The sequence below is a fragment of the Gallus gallus genome, chromosome 1, assembly GCF_016699485.2.
Source record: "Gallus gallus isolate bGalGal1 chromosome 1, bGalGal1.mat.broiler.GRCg7b, whole genome shotgun sequence".
NCBI classification, from domain to species: domain Eukaryota; kingdom Metazoa; phylum Chordata; class Aves; order Galliformes; family Phasianidae; genus Gallus; species Gallus gallus.
Window position 1 is genome coordinate 188952208 of NC_052532.1, and position 22758 is coordinate 188974965.

The window sequence follows — 22758 nt, forward strand, 5'->3', positions numbered from 1 at the left end:
TGGAAAGGATTAAACATTTATTTACATACAGATACAGATGTCAGCGATTTCTAAGTATAAAAAGGACATTACAAATAAACATGAAGCGTCATACATTCATCATCACGGTCAGCCAAAATACATTCCTTCCTCAACCCCACTGTACCACACTTGACAACGAGAACTTGGAAATAAACAGGCAGGTCCAATGCTTCCAACAGTCCACGATTCACGGTTTGGTGACCCCTAACACCTCCCCTCCCCAAAGGCAGTGCTATCCCAGCGGCCCGACATCAAGGGCCCGACCGAGTGCAGTGCATTCTCTCTACTGAAATGGTTGTGCTTGATCAGCAAGAAGTGTGTCTGCTCCTCATCCTCCTGGCCACGTGTTCAGGGCGTTTGAGCAATCAGGGCTCTTGCTAGAATTCTGTACATTGTGCTAAATTCACAACTGCTGGGGGAAAAGACAGCGGGTCTTTGCAAGACAGCCAAATGTGTGGGAAAAGCTCCAGCCCAGGAAATTCCTTTAATGCTGTGATTTCACTGGCATGGAAGCTGCAAACAAAATGCAGCTTTTAGGGCTTCAGCAGGCTTCTAAACTACAATTCAAGCTGCAGATGATGGTATAAAATGTACTTTGATCGCGGTGTAAAAAGAATTGCGTGCTCCAGGATTGATGTGGTAGCAATCAACACCGAGAGCAATTCAGTTTTGCTTCTGTGCAAGTGAAGACACCTTGATAAGTTCACTAAGAATTATCATAGCTTTTCAGGAAAGGGGAAACGTTTTAGACTTGAAAAGCCGAACGCGAGGCAGAGTACAGAGAACTTGGCAGTTCGGTAACACGACAAAGAAACAAGCCAGGAAACAGAAAATTAAAATGCCTACTCAATGTATTAATGGATTCAAAGCAGATCTGGGTGAGTCTTTCTGTACAGATCAAAGGCAGCTGGGGAAAAAAAACCCTCAAAATCTGCAAATTCACAGAAGAGCCGAATGTGTGCAGCAGAACAGAGTGAAGTGGAAATAAAAGCGGAGCAGAAAAGGCCTGTCCTGCACTGACAGCTGAGTGACTGCAGCTGCTCCCATCCCAGCAGGCTGAGTTATTTGTTTTTCTTTTGTAAACAGCTGTGGGGAATGAAAGGGATGTGACATAGCTGCAGTGCATCTCATTATGCTGAAAACTGTGCACATTTCAAACTATTTCTCTAGAATGTGGAAAGAGAGAGAGAGGCTCAAAGCCAGCACGGCAACGAGCACCAGATCTCCTCCCTGCTTTCATCAGGTGGCCTTTTCTCCCCCAGAATGTTGGCTTAAGGAGCTTTTTTTCCCTCCAGTGCTACGTTGGCATTCATGTGACACCAGAGCCCTTGATCACATCCTCTGAAAGGGTAAGTGTACTTATAGAGAAACAGAACATCCCGAGGTGAGAGGGACCCACACGGATCATTAAGCCCAACTCCCGCCTCCACACACAGGACCACCCAATATCCAAACCCAATGTCTGAGAGCGGTGTCCAAACGCTCCCTGAGCTCCGGCAGCTTGGGGCCGTGCCCACTGCCCTGGGCAGGCTGTTCCATGCCCACTGCCCTCTGGTGCAGACCCTTTCCCTCACCCCCAGCTGCCCCTCCCCTGACGCAGCTCCATGCCGTTCCCTCAGGCCCTGTCGCCGCCATGAGGCCTCCCCTCAGCCTGCTCTGCTCCGGGCTGAGCACACCACAGACCTCAGCCGCTCCTCACACACCTTACCCTCAGACCCTTCCCCATCACCGTAGCCCTTTGTGGATGTTGAATGTCCTTATGCTGTGGTGCAGTGCCGGCGGTGAGGCCACACAGCACAGCCAGGACAGTCACAAACATATCAGGAAACAGCCAATAAAGCAAGCAAGCAAAAATGAGGCAGGCCGGGCTCCAGGAGATGCTGTGCAGGACACCGCTGCGGTGTGCTCACAAACACACACATCCTTGGGAACGTTCCCTCAGGATGAGTGGTGGAAAAAAAAAGTGGCACGGGTGGCACCTGCTGCCCCAGCCTGGGACTCAGTTATTTAATTATAGCACTAAGCAGAGCTAAAATTATCTTCTGAACTTGCTGGAAAAGGAGAATGGCTTCAAAGGACACAATCACATCCAGGAAGTGCTAATAGCTTGATATTAATGTGAAAACAACCCGAGTACAGCACAGCCAGCTCTTGTTTATCCACGGCCAGGAGAGCTGAGCTTTTAACCCTTGCTATACTCCTAAAACTAGAATAATCCATTACTGACATTTCATTGAATCACAGAATAGTTCGAGTTGGAAGAGGCCCTTAAAAGCCATCTAGTCCAACTCCCCTGCAACAAACAGGGACACCCACAGCTTGATCTGGGTGCTGGTTTCCAGCTAAATTTCCAGCCCAATTTAGTCACTGTCATCTCATTTTCAGCTATATCTGTGTTATCTTTCCCCAGTTACCTCCTCCATAATTGGAAGGGCGTGATAAGATCTGGATCCATGACTCCCAACTTGGAAGAAAAAAAACTCAGCACCCTTAACTCTGCATACTTTTTACTCCTGGTTTAAGTTACAGCTCATTCACAAGAGGGGAAAGGGTGTGATCGCATCCCTGGGTGATGACAGCCGGCCATCCATCTCAGCCAGATATAGCATGCCTGGCAGCAGGAGGCTTTGGGTCCTTTCAGCTTGTGAGCGAGGTAAGTCAGAGCAAGGCAGCAGGCCCTGCTGTCTGTTTTCCCAGCCAAGATAAATCCTAAAAGGAGGCAGATGGGAGATCTGTAACCTTTATGGGACATTTAGCTACAATTCAAGTGGGTGATTGCATTTCAAAGACTGGTTCCCTTTGGGCTGCTTTCCTTAGGATGCTCTGGTCACTTGTGGGAAGCCAAGCGAGTGGCTCCCTACTGCTCACTGCCATCAGAAAACAGCACTGTCCTTCAAAATGTCAATCCTTTCTTTGTGAACAGCAACTAGAACAATTACTACCCACAGCAACAAGAGGACAGATTTGATACAAGGAAAGAGAGGGTGGCTTCAGAGCCAAATTTTGACATAACATCTTTCACTGGCCTTTCACTTTGGTAGTGTGAGGAGAAGGGGGAATGGCAATAAACCAAAAAAAGGACATTATGTTAGATTAAATGAAACCAAAAAAGGGACATTATGTCAGGGAGACATTCTTTACTCACGGGGCAGTGAGGCCCTGGCACAGGCCGCCCAGAGAACCTATGGGTACCCCATCCCTGGAGGTGCCCAAGGACAGGTTGGAGGGTAGGTGGCAACCTGCCCACAGCCCAGAGCTGGAACTGGATGGTCTCTTCCAACCTATGCCATTCTGTGATACTAGAATTGAAGAGAGTATTTTCTTTGGCTCCAATGTGTTTTCTGGTGAGCCCTTACAAATATCAATATTTATGAGAGTTTCCCTGTGTGCTCACCAGCAATACGAAGTATCTTTTAAATCAAAAAGGTCTTCCACTTGATAGACATTGGGGGGAGCACTGGGTACAAGGGTATTGGGTTCCCAGATACTGAAAGCAAGAAGGCAGAAGAATCTCAGGTAAGACCCAAATTCAAAGCATCCAGAGCAATCAAAATCTAAGTCACAACTGTGTTTTTAAAGAGGACTGCACTGAGGAAATCCCAAGAGGAGGACCATCTCTTCACCTCATGTTTTGAGCTCTACACGGCTCTTTCCCCTTGCACAGAGGGCTGTATTCCCAGCATGTCCCACAGCCAGGAGAGCTTTCCTCTATGACAGCATCTCCAGTCCTGTCAAGCCATGATGGCACCCCCAAAAGACTGTGCATCCCATGTTTGCTCAGCCTATTTTAATAGCTAGAGAATTTCACCTGTTTCCCAAGTGAATTCAGTCTCCAACTACAGAAATTACATCAGCTTAACATCTCAGCATGACTTACAGAGAGTTCTTCACGCTGGAAAGACAGGACAAGTGGAAAAGCAGCTGAACAAACAGCAGTCCTTTGGGATAAGGAACAATGCAAAACCCAGTGGGTTTGACTATAACTAATTGCATCCCTTGCCAGCAAAAGCTGGGGAAAGCATGCCATCCCACTTGTGTACACCCACAATGCTTCTGCATCACTAATTTCGACTTTCCCTCCTTTCAAATCACTGTCTGCTGTGTCAACCTCTGCCTGCAGCTATTATTACCGATGCTGAAGGAATTCAATAGCCATTAGCCGCTAAATGTAGACTAGCGGGAGCCCACTGTTACTGATACAGCTATTTCCAAAAAGACAAACAGCACCAGCAGGCTCGCAGATTGTAAGGGCTGCTTCACGCGTTCTACAGCAAAGAACAAAGCATCTCATCTGACAACTCGTTACATGTGGTTTTCACTGAATAATGATCACAAAGCCATTTAGCATTCGGCACAAACACATACCCCACTGCGGCTCAAGCGACTCACCTGTGCATCAAAGTGAGATGTGAGGTAGGAAGAGGCACCCAATAATTTCACTTTTTTCCACCAAAACTCTTTTTCCTGAAGGGCAGATAGGACGCTGTTTTTTTTCCTATCTCTCGTGGGGAACTTGAATAAGAACAGAAGGGAATTGTGGCTTCTCCCAGCACGTTACAGTAAATGCCTAAAGGAAAATACTGATGGAAGTACCTCACAAATTGTGAGCAGGAGCACAGAGCACTCAGTGGTTTACCCAACATCATCCTGATGGAATCAACAGCAGAGCGGGATGACAGAGCTCAGACCATCTCGTTTTCAGGAGATGCTTTCATAAATCTCTCCAAACAGGTTTGCTAGAGAGCAAACAAAAACCTGTTGGCCATTCAACAATGGCTTCTGCTTGGAGCTATTCAATGTGCTAAAACGTTTAAAGAAAAGGTTTAATTAGGGCACTACTATTAACACCCACTTTTCACCCAGAACTAAGATGATTACACCGTGAGTGTATCACCCTGAAAAAGCATCAAAACCTAGCAGCTATGCCAAAAGCAATGCCATGCTCTCTCAACAGTGGAGAACACTTCCAGTCAAATTTGGCCCATCACATCAATTCTGTACGGGTTTTGGACACTCAACCCAGGGAGCATCACAAAGCTTTCACTGACAGCTCTCTCAAAAACCCAGTCATCCAGCTAGGTGCTGGTCAGAGTTGGAGAGATGACTGTCACATAACTGGGATTTGTGTCCATAAATCTCCTTTAATTTTTCAGCTCTCTGATCAATCTGCTACAACATATGTTGTCATTAGCAGTTGAAAAAGCTCCTCTTCTGACTGCAGAGCCTTCAGCGGAGGACCAGATTTGAAGATAAGTCCTCAATGCTCGGTGGAAAGATGGGCTTTATGTCCCAGAGGGATATTAGAAGGTAGAGAAAAATCACTCCTGCAAAGGAGCTGCTGCAATAAAACATCGCCTCTTGAACTGGTACTGTGTTTGTTAACTGCAGGAAAAAAACACATTTCAAGCTACAGCTTTGGCTTATTACCTTGTAAAAATCAAAATTACCACCCTTGCTTCCTTTCAATTTCTTAACAGTCTACATAGAATTAACATTGAAAGGAATCACTTCAGATTTGTCCTTGGAGAAGTCAGATGCAACATTGGCCCTACCACAGCACTCCACCGCTCAGCAAGAGCACATCTCTGTCTGGAGCTAGAGGTCTTGCACAAATATTTGCTAGCAATAAGAACCAATGCTTGGAGGTACGTAGCTAGCCTCCAAAATAGCCACCTACAGGTTAGGAAAGAACTGGAAAAGAGACTTTGCCTTCTGAAAACCTCCAAGAGAATTCTCAAGAAAATAACGTTAGCAGCTTCTGCTATTTGATTCTTTCAGTCGTGATGATGTGTTAGAGTACAACTTCCAGAAATGATGCAAGGAGCATTTGAAAATGCACTGATACTGATATTCAACAAGATTTACCTGCCCAGCTTTGATGGTTTTGGGAGCCAGGCTGAGGAACCCACGGTATTTCAGTGGGCAGACTCCTTCCTCCTCAATTCACTCAACCGAAGAGCCCTGCCCTTCTTCTCAATTATATGCTGTCAAGCCCAGCATCTGGAGAGTAAAAGCTTTTAGAAAGTAAACACATGTAATATTGATTTTTAACTTGAGTGTTACCTTACCTGTAACACCCTGAGTCTTGCTATAAACAGAAGCAGCTGTTTTGGTGTTGGGTAGTCTGAACAAGCTCAAATCAGGCTGCGTTTGGCAACCTGGAGAATGCTCAAAAAAGAATGCTCTCATAAGCTGTACCACACAACTCAGAAGAGCAGAAGCCATGAAGCCACACCTTTCTAAATCCTCCGGATGACATCATGAGCAGAGACCAAAAAGGACCGGCGCAGGCCAGAGCATCAGTCATATTCCCCCAACATGTAACGCCTGCAGCAGCACTTTGCAAAGTCTTACCTCAATGACAAGCAAGATTTGTACCACAATTTCTACTCCTTCATTTTTAGCACTAATCACAAAAGAAGAAAGCGACGTAAAATTAGCAAGAAAATATTTTAAATGGCCATATGATTCAACTATCCCCTCTCTCTCAAAGACATGTATCACCATTACTGATCAAAGGCACACCATGATACAACCCAAAGAAATCTTTTCAGGAAAATGTGAAAATGCATTTTAAAATGCTACTTTTCTTTTTTTATTGTTATTATTTTCATGAGGAACTTACTGGCAGCTTTCACGTCAATACAAAAGCTCTGTTATAGTCTTCAGAAAATGCCAAATGATATTAAGGTGATTAACTTTAAATTACAGCATATCACAGCCATGTAATCGTCCGGAGAGATATACCTGGATCAGCTAAACTGAACTCCAACTTCTAAAGATCATCTTCCATGTGCGTATTCAATGTATTCCAATTTTGCTTTGAAGTCAGTGTGTAAATCTGCATCGTTCGTATATGGCACTAAAGGTGTAATGCAGGTTCTGTAACGCTTCCACTTCAGGGGCTCTGTAGGAAAAAACTGCCTAAATAGTTACACATACGCTGGAGTCTGAGATTAAGAGCGCTAAGCATCGAGTAAATTAAAAGACTCTACAGCCCTGAATGTGAAAGCTACCCTAGCAGAGAGGAGAGGTCAAGAAGATACCTTCCAGAGCTTCTCAGAGAACAGTTCCACGAGGTGATCGCCAGATGGGTCAGACACAGAACGATGCCACTTGCAACCTGCTGCTATTTCCATTTAGTATTAAAAAAAGAAAATCTCTACAAAATCGCACGCCTGCCTTTCCAGCAGGAACTTTATCTACAAGCTTTATTTTTAACCCAGACATATTGCAGGCTGCCACTCGAACTGTGCTCTCTTTGAACCCTTCTGCACAATCAGCGCACACAAAATATTTTGGTCGTGTCTGGTGCACTTCTTCTGTTCCGCCAATAACATTTCCCAACGCGTTTTTCACTTCTGGACATTACTAATTAGAGGAGGGACATTTTCTTAGTTATGCGTTTATTGTTATTTCCAGGAAGTCTTTTCATCCTGCAGTGGGTATCAAAGAAGCACAGTCGTTTCTCGCTATTTAGGCCTAGAAAAAGAGGTAATGAGATTTTAATGAACAGTGCTTATTAGTGTTCTTTTCTTAATCAGTCTGGGTTACACATTCAGAGGACAGCAATGTAGTATAACTACATTTGGTCTATGGAATATTTGCTGAACTGCTAGCACCAAAGGGAGCAAACTGAGCTGTATCCATGTCTTCTCAAACTGCTGTTTGGAAATGTTGAGATATATAACATTTTTTTTTATTATTATTATTCCATGTTCATGAAAGTGCCTGTAGATGAGAGACATAACACTATTTCAAACACCTTCCTCCACAAAGACACTATATACACGTCCCAAGAATTCACTCAGCTGGCAGCCCGGATGATTGCCAGCGTAGTCCTGGGTCAGTGCTCATCGTCGGTTCTCTTCTTCTTTTAAAAAGGAACAAACACATTGTTCTGTAAGAGAGATTTTGACCTCTTCCAAATCTTCCCCAAGAGAGGTTGCTCTGATCTCCTCCAGAAGGAAACGCGATAGCTCATTTTCTGCATCACATGAAGCTCTTGTGCAACTCTGCTTTCTCCTAACCCACTCCAGAGACTGCAAGAAAAATTAAATGTGAACCACGTTATATTCTGCTACGTTGCCATGCAGCTGGAGCTGTCAGCCTGCCATGCTTCTAGGTCTGCGACCCGACTGCGAGGAAGTCAGATGGGTCAGGGCGGAATTCCCTCCGAGGGGACAAATCCCGGCGAAAAATCTTCAGGGCCCATGGCTGATGGGGAATCACATGCCAGCTGTTTAATTAAAATTACAGCAAGTCAAATAGCTGATACTTTTCCCCTCTCCTGGTAAGGGGGATGAGACATTGTTCACCAGGGTGTTCTGCCGTGCCTCGCTGATCAGCCGGCAGGCTAAGTCCAGGAAGAGTTTTTCCACATTATCCGATTCCTTTGCCGAGGTTTCCAGATAGTACATGTCCTGCGCCTCCGAGAACTCCGCCGCTCTCTGCTGGGACACTTCCCTCTTATCAGCTAAATCAATCTTATTACCTGCATCGGTAGAAGATTGTAGAGAGGGAATTAGTTTGACTTTCAAAACAGAAGAAACAGAAGTTTGGGATGAGGAGAAGTTCGGTGCTGTACCTATTTCCTTTCAGTATCTAACAGGGGTCTGTTATAAAGAAGGGGACAGGCTCTGTAGCAGCGTGTGATGTGACAGGACAAGGGGAAATGGTTTCAAACTTGAAGAGGGGAGATTTATACTGGATGTAAGAAAATGGTTTTTACAGTAAGAGCCGTGAGGCGCTGGCACAGGTTGCCCAAACAGGTGGTGGATGCCCCGTCCATGGTGACACTCAAGGTCAGGCTGCACGGGGCTCTGAGCACCTGATGGAGCTGTAGGTGTCCCTGTTCACTGCAGGCAAGTTGGACTAGACGACCCTTAAGGGTCCCTTTCAACTCACATGATTCTATAATCCCATATGCATGGAGAGTGCTTTTGATGCAAAACTCTCAATGCTCTCCCTTCCAAATAATTGGTTCCCCAACTCACAGTCTGGCTTCATTCAATATCAGCTCACCTAATGGAACATGCCCTGTGAACATCCAAGTCAGTCAGCTTTAATTTAGCACCAGTGCATGTGTTTGCTACTATCAACCGACATTAAAGGACTTCCATTTTAATATCTATTGAAAATTCTCCTGTTCTGTCTCTGAGGAGCACTTAAACTGTCAATTACAGCATGTGAGACACTAAGTGTGATATTCCTCGTGTCATTACAGGCTTTAAGGGAGTCTGGTGCAGAAGGTGCTCTCCTAGTTTAATTAAATAACCCTGTGAACAGGCTGGCTTGGAGCATGGATGGGCTTGGGGCGCTCACAGAGTGAGGTGGGGCAAGGAACCAGCCCCTTCCTCCAGAGCTCATTTTATCAAGGGGTTGATTAATGTCTCCAACAACACCTGATATGATTTTAGCTTGTTACTGACCACTTCACTTCGAACACAATCTTTGGGCCATAAATTAATCTTACAAAGAAGATAACAAAACACAGGATAGCAGGGGGCCGTGCCCAGTTACTCTGCAGGTTCAGAAGGAAACCTCTCCCAGCCTCGTCCTGGAGCTGGCGTGAGCACCCATGGGAGAAGGCTGCACTGGCATTGCGACTCCCACTGCCCTCCTTCCATCCAACATCCCTCTTATTTTCTGACCAAATAAGTCTTGGACCCACTCTATACAATGAAGTTACAAGTTCTAAATAAATTATCACTCAAAGCAGTTCATGGGTGTTACCATCTTCGAAGTGGGTGCTATGGCACTCATCATTTATATTTCATACAGCAGATACAGATAATTAACTTAATGTTCCCTAAAAATTAATGTATACATTTGCTAGTCATTAATTATTTCTGTACCATTTGTACATGAGCCATACTCTTCTTATGGAGTGTAATGAGTTTCTTGCATAGAAGCTCCTTAAATCCTAAGGCTCACTTGCAACACTATCAGGGCATGTAAAATTCAAAAGATCTTTAAAGACATATTGAACATATTTTATAATGCTGTAGACTTTTCTTGTAAACAGCGAACTACTGAGGTAATAATGGCACTGCAGTATGAAACTTTCTGGCTTTCCCCAACTTATATTTCTCTTTCTCTTTATATATTCTTGAGCCTTTAAAAGTCAAGTCCTGGACTATCAGGTATATAAAAGTGGAGCATGGAGAAGTATGGGTAAGCAAAATAACCTTCACCTTGCTTGTAGCAGACAGATGGCCTGAGGTCTGTTTCAGCTTGAGCTGAAGCTGCTATAGATTAACATGGCATTCAGTATTTATTTTTAGGTTCCCTAAAATCCATTAAAAATACTCATTTTTCTATCTCTGCTTCACCCATGAATGCTAAGATTGCTATTGCATCCTGAGCTGGTTCCCACATTTGAGCCAAGACTCCGCTGTCCACAGCTACGGGAAGTATCAGTCTGCACACATCACCAGCTTGAGCAGATCCTCAATTACATGGAGAGATCTGAACTGGGAGTCACTAGGGATAAGTTCCCATTCTTAGCTCTGTAGAGCTGCAAAAACACTGCTTCAGTGCTTTATGGGACCAACCCATGGGAATTATCCAATTCTGCATGCAGTAGCATTAGGCTTGAGACAGGACATCCAGAGAAAGGCAACAAAGATGGTGAAGGATCTGGAGCACAGCTCTTACGGGGAGCAGCTGAGGGAACTGGGATTGTTTAGTCTGGAGAAGAGGAGGCTCAGGGGAGACCTCATTGCTCTGTACAGCTCCCTGAAAGGAGGCTGCGGAGAGGTAGGGGTTGGCCTCTTGACCCAGGTAACAGTGATAGGATGAGAAGGAATGGCCTTAAGTTGCGCCAGGGGAAGTTCAGATGGGACATCAGGAAAAGTTTCTTCTCAGAAACTGATAACTCATTGGCACAGGCTGCCCAGGGAGGTGGTAAAGTCACCATCCCTAGAGCTGTTCGAGAGCCATGGAGATGTGGCACTGAGGGACATGGTTAGTGGGCATGGTGGGGATGGGTTGACCGCTAAACTAGATGATCTTTTGGATGTCTTTTCCAACCTTAATGATTCTATGACTCTATGCTTTGGACAAGTAGCTGTAGAGTCCTGAACAACTCCATCAGCACCTTGAGGTCATCTGCAGGAGGAATAACCCAAGCAAGCCCACTGCGGGTACAGCTCTGCATGGCAACAAGACCTGCCGCACCACTTCAAGCATCACCACATCAAGCAGACACCACTTCTTTGGGTGGCGGCCCACCCCCCTCCCTCCTGGCCACTTACCCACTAGCACAGTGATGACCTTGTTGCTGGCGTACTGCTCGATTTCCCGCAGCCACTCGGGGAGGCAGCGGAAGGACTCCTCGCAGGTGATGTCGTAGGTCAGTATCAAGGCGTTGGCGCTGCGGTAGTAGCTCTGTGTTATGGAGCGGAATCGCTCTTGTCCTGCCGTGTCCCAGATCTGCAGCTTTTGGCATAACGAGGGGGAGAGGAGAAAAAACATAATTTAAAGGTGGTGGGTTTTTTTTGTTGTTAGCAGCGCTGTTTTGACCCAAACGCCTCCAGGGTACAGCCACTGCTGAGAAAGTGCTTTGCTCTTCTCCCCTTTGGCTCCCCATCCCCCAGCCCTTTTTTTGTTTCCATTTCTGCCTTTGCAGATTGAAATGCAAGGCACAAAGTCAGCTGGCGTTGCTGCTGACCTCCCTGCAGCGCTCACGGGGCTTTCATGGGGACAGAGCTGCTGGCCTATGTGATGCAGGCAGAAAGTCTCCTCCTGCCCTGCTGTCTGACCCACCGCAGGGTCTGTCCCAGCAGTGACAGGAAAGCCTCTCCTCGAGCTCTGAGAGTCAGTGATTTATCCTGAGATGATGCATTGGAGGGTGGAAACCACCAGCACAGATTTGCAGGCTCATCCAGGGACTCCCAACACATTTCCTTCAGAGGTCCCACCCCATTGCTGGCTGCCTCCCTTCCCAAAATGATCAATGTGATCCCTAACTACAGCTCAGAGGTCACGAGTTGAACCGCTGCTTGGCAAGGCCTCCAGGTCCAGAAAAACAACATTCATTTCCCAATATGAATCAAACTCAGACCGTTTGCGTATCTTGACCCTCTGACAGCTTTTGGTGGGTCACCAAAACCACAGCTTTTCAAAAAGGCAGCAAAGAAAAGCATTCAAAATGAACACATATCTGCATAAAAGTGCATTGCTCTGCTTCAGCTTCTACTTTTCAAGCACCTCTCTTCGGAATTAAATATGTGAAAGGCTGATTTCCAGCCAGAACCCTGTGTACTTTGGGAAGAAAAAGTTAAAGTAGCTGAGATTTTTTTCCATATATTCAGCAGCCCACAACAGAGGAAGCCTTATTCCAGCCCAGTTCCAAAGTCAAACTATGTCAGCTACTCATCATAAATACATTAGCTTGAAACAAGAGCCCCGAAGAGCAGCTTTCAGATGTGGGGTATGATTTTGAAAAAGTACATTTTTGCAGAGAAAGGAATTTGTTGCTGGCTTACAGCTCCTGGCAGCCTTGTGCTTAATCTCTTGGCATAGCCAACGAGTCCCCTTCACAACAAACCAGCCTAACTCCTCAGATGGAAAAAGTACTGATAACTTTGTTATACTTCTTGTCCAGTTATTTCCCAGGAAAAACTCCTACAGATTGGCCTAGTGGTTACCCTTAGTAGATAAACGTTTTGCATTCCTTGTGAAGATCTGTGAGCAGATAAAGGCTTGACCATATTGCTTTAATGTAACGCTGGAAATCAAAAGTGGCAGATGGTTTACTGTTGGCCAGGGCTGGCTCCACCTGCAGAAAAGTTACCTGGATGTTTATTTCCTGAGAGGCAGCTGATGCTTCCCTTTGCCCCAGCATTTTGCACATACATTCAGCTTTCTGCACATAGGGAAGTGCAATAAGATCACAGGTGCATGCAGCAGAGCCTTGTGTTTGTAGCAGCGAGGATGCTTACCATTGACTGGCACTGTAATTACTACCACAGTTGTGTAGCCTCTCAGAGCACACACTGCACGTGTATTTAGTTCTGTCAGAAATGATCAGATAGATCAAAAACCCCTAAACTGCAGAGTGTTGCCCTGGGGTACCTACCAGCAACCCTTAGCAGCCTCCCATATGAAATACCCTACATACGACTCAGGCTAGCAAGTCCCTCTCCACTGACTTTCCAATGCAATTTTAAAAGCTAGAGAGTATTTTTCCCAGAAATTCATTTATTTGTAAGTCTGAAAACCTTCTTGGTGCATGGTTCTGGATCTCAGTGGCTTTGCAGGAGACGCTGCCTGGCACAGAGGTACTCATGGCTTGGGCACAGCTCCACGAGCTCTCAGAAGTGCCTCAATGCACTGAGATGTCACTTTTTCCACTCCATGCTGTGAGTCATCCCCGCTTTTCCTGCTCATTAAATGTTGATTCTCACTGGTGCAGCTTGCTCAGTAAATCTCATCTACAAGCTCACCTCCCTGCCTGCACCAATGCAAGAGGCAAACAGGAATCCTTCTGCCTTTCAGCAAGACTAAACGTTGGTGACTTCCACTAACTTCAGCCATTCAAAACCTGGATCTCAGACAGAAGCAAAGCTGTTGGGGCTCCATCTGCACCTGGCAGGACACACAGATGGCAGCAGAGAAGCAACCAGGAAAGGACGGTGTCTGTAGCAGATGGGAAGGCCTTCCTCCAAGACTGCATTTCTTCCTCCATTGACCAGGAGAGTCTCAAGACAGCTGGATTATGGCAGGTAGGTAAGGTAAAAATGAACTCCAATTCATTTTTTGTAACCTACTCTAGAGAGCCTGCTTAAGCAGGGGTTGGACTAGACGATGTCCTCCACCTGCTCAGGCTGGAAGGTCTCTTGGCCAAGGACTATCACTTACCATAGGTTTGTACAGTTACTCACGCAGTGAGGTTCTTTTAAAATCTGACTTTCTACTAAAAAAAACAAAAACAAAACACTGTACTAAAACACAGGTGGAAAAATTTGCAGGACTGAAAATTAGCCCAAGTCCACTGTTTCCATCCCACCACTTCCACCAGCTTGAAGATAGGTCTCAATCTCACATCCAGCCACTGGCACACTGCTGCCACTATTCCACGCGCTCACCATTAGATAAGATGAAGGCACCAAGGAAAAAAAAATGCTGTTTTTCACTATAATACTCGTGGATAGGTATTTAACACAGGAAAAATAATTCCAGGAGCATCTCAGGGACTCTGGCCACCTTGACATAAGAGGTTCATATTCTTCTCACAGGTCTTGAACACCACAATAGCTCTGGTGAAATTTGAAATGACTAAAGAGGCACCAGTCAGTGTCTTTGGGCACTGGAACTGAACCACAGCTCCCAGTAAAGAATTAGCTTGGGTCCCAGTGTGTTTTCACTCATCTCCTTGCCACATGATACCGTGGCTAGTTTCTGAAGGTAGCAGAGGACAAGGTGATGATTTGGTTGCAAACACCCCATTTTGGAGAGTAAAAGAGCTCACTTCAACCTGTTGAGCAAAGCACCAGTACTGTGATATCTTCACTCCTCTCAGGTCTGTAACTCAACAGAAGTGGGAGTCAGGTTTTTTGAGATCTCCCTTTCCATGTTCTCCCTTACAGTAGGTTCACTGACAAGATCATGATGGCAATCGTGAAGAGAGGTACAAAGATCATATCACCCATTATGTCTGGAGATGTAACATGGAGCCCTGCAGCATGTCAACGGACCTTCTAGCAGCAAGAGGGCTGAAGCAAGAAAGCCAAACTATCGTGCTACCACATGAGTTTATAACAAAAGCCATTACGTTCCTACCTTTACTTTTTCACCATTTATCTCCACGGTTTTAATCATAAAGTCAACCCCAATCGTGGCTCCTTGGCCTGGTGGGAAGAGCCCCTGAAAGAAAACAGTTTTGTTAAACAAGTTCTGTAGCAAGGCAAGACTCCCTCTGCATGTCCCCATCCCTGCTCCTCCCTTGTCCAGTTCCCTGGACACTTATTTCCATCATTTAAATAGAACACCCTTGAAGGAGCTGCACTGAAAGGTGTGACTGCTTTTTCTGCTGCTCCAGGTAGTGGGGACAGGGTCCAGACAGCTCTGCACGCTGACCCATCCCCACTGCACCCACTGGGAGAAGCCACAGAATGTACTGCCACCTCTTACGGGAAGTTAAACAAAAAACCACGTTTCCCCAGCATTGAATTTTGGGTGGTCCTCTGTGGAGCCAGGAGTTGCAGTCCCTTGTGGGTCCCTTCCAACTTGGGGTATCCTATTACTCTATGATGCACAAAAGGAAAAGGAGAGGGGAAAATCCCTTCGGCCTCTTCTGAATGCACAGAAGCAAGGGAAGGGCTCTCTGATCCAATTTTCCATTGCCTTGAAAGAGGTGGGAACCTGAAAAGGAGTGCCCAGGGCACCCTCAGCAGCTCCCAAGCATCTGGATCCTGCTCCCAGAGCACAGCCTGCTGCTGGAAGTTCTCAGCTTCCAGAAAGGAGGAGGACAGCCAACCAAACAGAACTTAGCAGAGCTTTTTGATTTCTCGTGTCCCAGCCTGCAAAGCTGTGTTGGTTTTGGGGCACAGCCATCCCCTACAGCAGCAACAACACTGCCAAAGTGCAAGGAATAGCAGCAACAGATTTTGCAGTTAACCCTTCTGGTCTGACCAGCTTCACTGCCATCAGCTAGTACAGGCAATCAGAGAGCATGTTTAACATTATTAGTTTTAAAAGAAACAAAAAAACTCAACAAACATAACTTGCATTTTATAGCACATCATGCAAACTCTGAGCCCAAATTACAGATGCCTGGTTCCTTCCCTGCTATTCTGCCACAAAAAAAGCAAAGGCAGTTCTCAAACCTTTGCATTTGACTCACTGTCAGCAACCAGGCAGATATCGTCTCACCAGCCTCCACTGTTACTAAAAGGTTTTGGGGAGCTGCTATATGTAAAGCCACAAACACAGGGAGCACAGATTTTTGCCACAAGGTCTCATTTTGCTGCCAGCACCATTTCACACTGCTTCAGTTCATTCAGTGCCCCCATTAACTCTTCAGGTGTAAACCCTAAAGGGGATCTGATGTTAACAGAAGACCCTGGGCTGATAGCCCAGGAACCAAATTAATTAATTGCTTACTCATGAACAATGCTAGGGACAGCTCTGTGCAGCAGCAGCTTGGCCTACCCTAGAGGGATGAGAATGAGAAAGTCCACAGAGAGAGCACCAGAAGGTCCCTATAGCCAGAGCCCCAGCAGGACCACATACAGCACCAAGTACTGAAGCAGTGCTCGCGCTGGTACCTCACTGTGGGTGACATGAGGCCACGAGCATGGACAACAAACTCCCCCCCATGGAGATGCAGTGCTTGTGGGGACATCCACGCTCCCACCCAATGCCCCACACCAACAGGCAACCAACCTTACCTGGGTGAAGCGTCGCACCAAGCAGGTCTTCCCCACACCGGCGTTGCCAATTAAAACAATTTTGAAGAGGAAATCATAATCTTCCATACTCATTTACGCAGCTGCAAGAGAGGGAGAGGGACAACTGGTGAACCAAAGCAGTGGCTGAAGTGGTGTCCCTACGTTGGCTGTGCAGCTCTGCTGCTGGAGTTCTGACTCCTTCCCGCCAGGGAAATGCTCTTCCTTTCCCATTGGACTTTATTCCTCCAACTATCACAACAAAGGTCTCCCCAGCACGTGCACACTCCCCAGATAAGAGACACAAGCCTATGCTGGTGACACTGCACAGGCAGAGTCCACACAGTTCCAGCAACGTCACCCACTGCATGGCTTCAGCCTGATTCTGGCTTTCATGCCATCCTGTGAGTCATCAGTGCTGCCTTCAGCCTAGGGCAGGTGGAGCTGGGATGGGAGGAGTGCTGGGAAATCAGATAAAAATAAAACCAAAGCAAAACTTTGTGAGAATAGCTTGGCATAAATGTCAAATGGGAAGAGAAGACAGAAGAGGTGAAGGGGAACACAGAACGCCCACAAGAATCCCTATGCAGCCCCTTGACAGGATGCTCAAACTGGCATTTTGGCAATGCCACAGGACAAGGACAGGGCTGCCTACATGGGGAAGACCTACAGGGCTTCCTTTGGTTGCTTAAAGCATGGGAAGGTCCAAGCACAGATGCAGAGCTTGCTGCAGCCGAGCAAGGCTGGAAGTGTCGATCTGCCTGAGGGTAGCGAGGCCCTGCAGAGGGATCTGAATAGGTTGGATAGCTGGGCTGAAGCCAATGGGATGGGATTCAACAAGACCAAATACCGGGTCCTGCACTTTGGCCGCAATAATCCCAGGCAATGCTACAGGCCTGGGGCAGAGTGACTGGAAGACTGTGTAGAGGAAATGAACCTGGGGCTGTTGATTGATGCTAGACTGAACATGAGCCAGCAGTGTGCCCAGGTGGCCAAAACGGCCAATGGCATCCTGGCTTGTATGAGAAACAGTGTGGCCAGCAGGAACAGGGAAGTAATTGTTCGTGAGGCCGCACCTTGAGTACTGTGTCCAGTTTTGGGCCCCTCACTGTAAGAAAGACATCGAGGCCCTGGAGCGTGTCCAGAGGAGGGCAACAAAGCTGGTGAGGGGTCTGGAGCACAGACCTTATGAAGAGTGGCTGAAGGAGCTGGGGTTGTTCAGTCTAGAGAAGAGGAGGCTCAGGGGAGACCTTATTGCTCTCTATAACTACCTGAAGGGAGGTTGTAGTGAGCTGGGGGTCAGCCTCTTCTCTTGTGTGACTAGTGTTAGGACTAGATGAGGGAATGGCTTCAAGCTGCACCAGGGAAGGTTCAGGCTGGATGTTAGGAAATACTACTTCTCTGACGGGGTGGTCAGGCACTGGAATGGGCTGTCCAGAGAGGTGGTGGAGTCACCGAGCCTGGTGGTTTTCAAAAAGCATTTGGATGTTGTGTTGAGGGACATGGTTTAGCGGGAACCACTGGTGAAGGGCGAATGGTTGGACTGGATGATCCTGTGGGTCTTTTCCAACCTTAGTGAGTCTATGATTCTATGATGCCAGACCCACAGATCCTCTCCAGTGCACCCAAGGGTGCTGCTGGCGCCATGGCCAGAGAAGAGGGTTTTCAAGATAATGCAGGTATTGCAGTTGGTGGCAAAAACCTGTCCCCAACACCGGTAACCCCTGTCCTCAGGGGTAATGGCACAGAAGGCATTGGTAAAGAGACATATCCACAGCTGTCAGTTGGGTATCTGAGTGTGGTACCCAATCTGCTGGTACACAGAGGTTATGAATGAGGAGATGGATGGGAAGCACAGGGGATGGATGGTGGTGAGAAAAAAAGATTTTTTTTAAAAAAAAAGAGTATTAGAGAACTGCTGTTCTCTGTCAAGCCCCATATGGCTCACAAGGTTGAGTCAGCCTGACAGAGCACAGCTAAACAACCCTCTGTGCATCACCTGATGGACCCAAAGGCCGGCAAGGTGAAAGACCAATTCATCTGCATGGTGTTAGTGTGACCCTTGGCCTCTACAGGAGCCTAAAAAAGGCTAACCACACCAATTAGTGACTAATGATCTGCATCACACCGGCTGACAGTCAGGAGGGCGCAGCTGAGTCACTGCACAGCCACGTCACCACTGAGCTGGATCCGCTCCCTGAGTGGTGCAGGCACACAGCTGGAGCAGCCCTGAGGATGCTCGGACCTCACCTTGCTCCAACACCCAGCAGTGGGACCTCAAAAAGCAGGTTTCCAAATGCACTTGTTTGTTTCCTGGGGCTGTTACCTCATATAAGAATTTTGTGCTTCCATGCGTGGCCTTCCCTGGATAATGCAGTGTTAAGAACGTGTTGACGCTCCTCTTATAATCAAGGCTAAATGCTAATATATGGCTTCGAGCTTTCAGACCAGCCAGCACAAAGAAAAATGTGATCATCTACTAAAAGCTATTTCAAGCCTATCAAGACTTACTCAGCACTGGATAATTATCCCTGGGATTCTTCAAATCCCACAGGGCACTGCTACCCCGGAGCAATTCATTTCTATTACTTATACCCCAAACAACCCAACATTCAAATTTATCTTCTCAGGAACCTTAAAAATAAACTTCCTCTGCAGATCTTCGAGCTCAGAAAGACTAAATGGCTCAGACATACCCTAGAGTTATGTCTGATCCCCTTCGTTAGGCTCCACGACTAATCATATGTGATAATGACCCCCCCCCCCCCCCCCCCCCCACCAAACTAGAGCTGGAAGAGAAGCCAGGGATGTAAAACAAACAGTGTGACGAGGAGATGAAACCCCAGAACTAAAGAGGGAGCAGTGGACATGGGAGAAAGAAAGCAAAGGACAAAGAAGAAATTTAGAGGGCAGCCGAGGTTGACCATCGCTGTCCTAAGCCCCCCATCTACAAGAATTGCTGTTCCTACGTGCACACACTGAGCCATCACGCTGTCAGCACTGAACACGAAGACACTGCAGCAGTTTCCCTTACGAAATCCCCTCCTTTGCAACTGGAGCCTTTGGGCCGAGTGACCTTCCCTGCTGACTCAGTTGCACGCAACACTCCCCCTCCCCAGGGAAGATGTGTCTCAACCTCTGCCCTCTCTCCACTCTCAGCAACACATCACACATTATTTTTTTGTTTTCCTTTTTTAAAGCATAGAATTCTTTCTCTTTCTCTCTTTTTTTTTTTCCCAGCCTTCCCCACTCAATGCATCTGTTTAAACCACCACTCTGATCACAAACCGAGCCAGAGACATGCCCTGCCGTGGCATGAAAGAGGAGGAGAGCTCAAGGCTGGCACACAGTTACAGGGGGTACAAATGTTTGGGTTGGGTGAGCACCAGCAGTGGTGGCCCTGCCATGACACCACAGCCTGCAGATGGTATGGCATGTTCCAGGCTCAGGTGATTTCCCCAGGCAAGACAATGCTCTGCTTGTTCTCAGGGTTTAACTCTAATTCAACCAGAAGGCTGTACAGATCAACCCATAATGAAGCACAGAGCAGGGATAGGTGCTTTCAGTCCTTCCTCCTGCTGGGCAAGCTCACACATGCAAGCTCCATCTCCATTAAGAGTCACAGAATCATGAAGGCTGGAAAAGACCACTGAGATCATCCTCTAAGATCAACCACTGTCCCACCCCTGCCATGTCCACACACCACATCCCTCAGTGCCACATCTACCCTTTTCTTGACAACCTCTGGGGATGGAGACTCCACCTCCTCCCTGGGCAGCCTGTGCCAGTGCCTCACCACTCTTTCTGAGAGTGAACTCATAATATCCAACCTGAATAACCAAAAAGAGGACATGCAGAAGCTGTGGGCTGCCTACCCCATGCGGGGAGAACCAGTGGGATCCAATAGTCCTTATCCCTTCACCCAGGGTCACAGTTACAGAAACCCTTCTGTAAGCACAGTCAGCGGGGCCTGGCCCTCTGCTTTACCCGGCCATGGGCTCTTCACTGCCTCTAAACATGAAACTGCACAGCTGATGGAGGAGATACAGTCCCATCTGCTTCTGTTCATAAGGCAAGGAGTTTCTCTGCAGCAAATACATGCTTTAGGGAATACTGCTTCCACACATTTTAGTTTATTCCTCAACGTGATGTCCTCTTCCTGAATTTGCTCTGTTCACCTATTATTTTCCCTGTCCTACTTCAGTTTAGTTCACAGTGCTCACCACCACCCTCTCTACCATCTGAATTATCTTCTTTTTTACCACGACTTTTCACTCATTACCTTGGATAGGCACAGAGGGCTGTTCATCATCTTTGAACTTATGGCTTTGAACATAGAATCACCAAGGCTGGAAAATACCTCCAAGGTCATTCAGTCCAACCATCCACTTATCACTAATACTTCCCCACTAAACTATGTCCCTCAATACAACATCTGAATGCTTCTTATCCCCTCCAGGGACAGTGACTCCACCACCCCACTGGGCAGCCCATTCCAGCACCTGACCGCTCTTTTGGAGAAGAAATTCTTCCTAACATCCAACCTGAATCTCCCCCAGCACATCCTGAGACCACGCCATGCTCAATCTCTCTGAGTAACAAATAAGTGACAGAAACCATCTGGGAGGCATTAATGGCTTTGAAGTGATTGGTTTCTCCTCCACGTGGAGGCAACGTCTACCCTGCATATCCCTCACTAGCTTTTACACTAGCAAGTCTTTGCGGTCCCTGCCCAAAACACAAAGTATGAATGAGGTTTTTAGATGATGAAACGTTTAGTGTTTCTCTGACCCCTTTGCTTGAGGATAACTCTTCATCTCTAAGCCTGACAAGGGCAGACTCTATGATGATGTTTTTGGCTGAGTTGTTTTGGCCCATGAGAAGCATAAGACTTCAAAGGAGCAAGACAAACTCAGCTGACCTCAAGGTGTGCCAACCTCTGCACATCAGATCACCAGATAACGCATCCTCAGGGAACATGAGCAGCCCTCATTCGAAGTCAAAAATCTCTTATGTCTAAAAGAGTGTTACAATGCCTTTGTTTTAGAAGAACAAAACAGAAATAATCTTGTTTCTATATTCCTGCAGTATCTCAGTCTGTTCTGAGTTGTAGAGGCTTTTGAACCCATCATGCTCACCTTTCATGGATTATCAACTCCCACAGCCTCAGGAGGTTTCAGAAGGCTTCATGGGCACGTTCTGCTTATCAGCCATGTTCAGGGACCACTGGCCCCAAATCAGAGCAGGCTTAGTGCCATGCATGGTCATTCATGACTATCCATAGCCAGTCAAATCTACACTGCAGAGGCTTCTCCATATTTAGGGATAAAAACTGAAACTGAAGCACTACAGGAAGCCATGAACCCCAATAATATGAATTCCAGTCCTACCTACCCTTCAACCCCACAGTATGCATTTACTGCCTACTTCAATTAGATGCAGAGGAGGATCTGTAGCCCCTTCCACTGCTATAGCTAACCAGTAGGGCAGGGTGCATTTCGATGTATTTACACAACTCAAAGAACAAAAATATTCTGCTCTTAATCATCCAACAGCCATGAACAAATTTACCTAAATAACCAAAGTTCAAACAGCAACTATTATGTATACAGAAATCACACTGAACGTACATGCCATACGAGCAAGGAAATTCACAGCTAAGGCCAAGATTTCAAGCAGAAAATTATCCCTTGCGGGCCAGAAAATTGCAGGGGACTCAGCTCTGGACATGCTGCTGCATTACATAAGGCAGGATAAAATATTTCCATTTCCAGAGCACCTGCCAGCTCAAGCAGGTTCCTGTGCCTGCCAAGGACGAGCCCAGCTCACGTCCCTCTGAGAAGCAGAAGCCCAGATCTCCTCCTGCACCCCTGCCCATCTTCCTTGCTCCCTGTTCCACAAGGCTGAACTTTCTTTCTATCCAAACAGAAGGAATTAAGAGAGATTTCATTCCCATTAAAGCTGAGATTAGCTGTACCACAGCCCTGCTCTGCGCTGGTGGCAGCAAAGCCACTTCCCCGTGGGATCCGCACACTCATTTAGGTGGGCTCTTCAAAAAGGTCAGTCTCTCACATGCAGGGAGAAGTTTCTGAGTGCAGAAATTCCATACCCTGAAGCGTGATTTCCCAGTCAAAAACAAATGTATACACTCCGTGCACAAGTTAGCTACTACATCCAGCACCCCGAGGTGTGTTAGGCTATCCATGCACTTGCCGCCACTGACAAATCTGGGCTCAGTAAGTCCACCTGATGCTCCCAGGAGGCATTAAGCTGCCACACACAGCACAAGGATGTGCAGGGCTGTGTACACACTGCCCCACCAGCACTGCACACAAGGTTTCCA

The 22758-nt window shown here is 46.8% G+C and overlaps 1 protein-coding gene across 5 annotated transcripts in view; it reads right to left on the reverse strand.

Moving 5' to 3' along the window:
* Nucleotides 1-22758, reverse strand: part of RAB30 (RAB30, member RAS oncogene family) — a 46733-nt gene continuing 23975 nt past the window's right edge. For all 5 annotated transcript variants that reach the window (XM_417213.8, XM_040647075.2, XM_046902513.1 and 2 more), the window contains exons 2-5: nt 16419-16519; nt 14809-14892; nt 11280-11463; nt 1-8515 (exon numbers count right to left, since the gene is read on the reverse strand). In XM_417213.8, the coding sequence (XP_417213.3) occupies nt 8265-8515; nt 11280-11463; nt 14809-14892; nt 16419-16511 (612 nt within the window). In that variant the 5' untranslated portion in view covers nt 16512-16519 and the 3' untranslated portion in view covers nt 1-8264. The remainder of the gene's footprint in view (nt 8516-11279; nt 11464-14808; nt 14893-16418; nt 16520-22758) is intronic.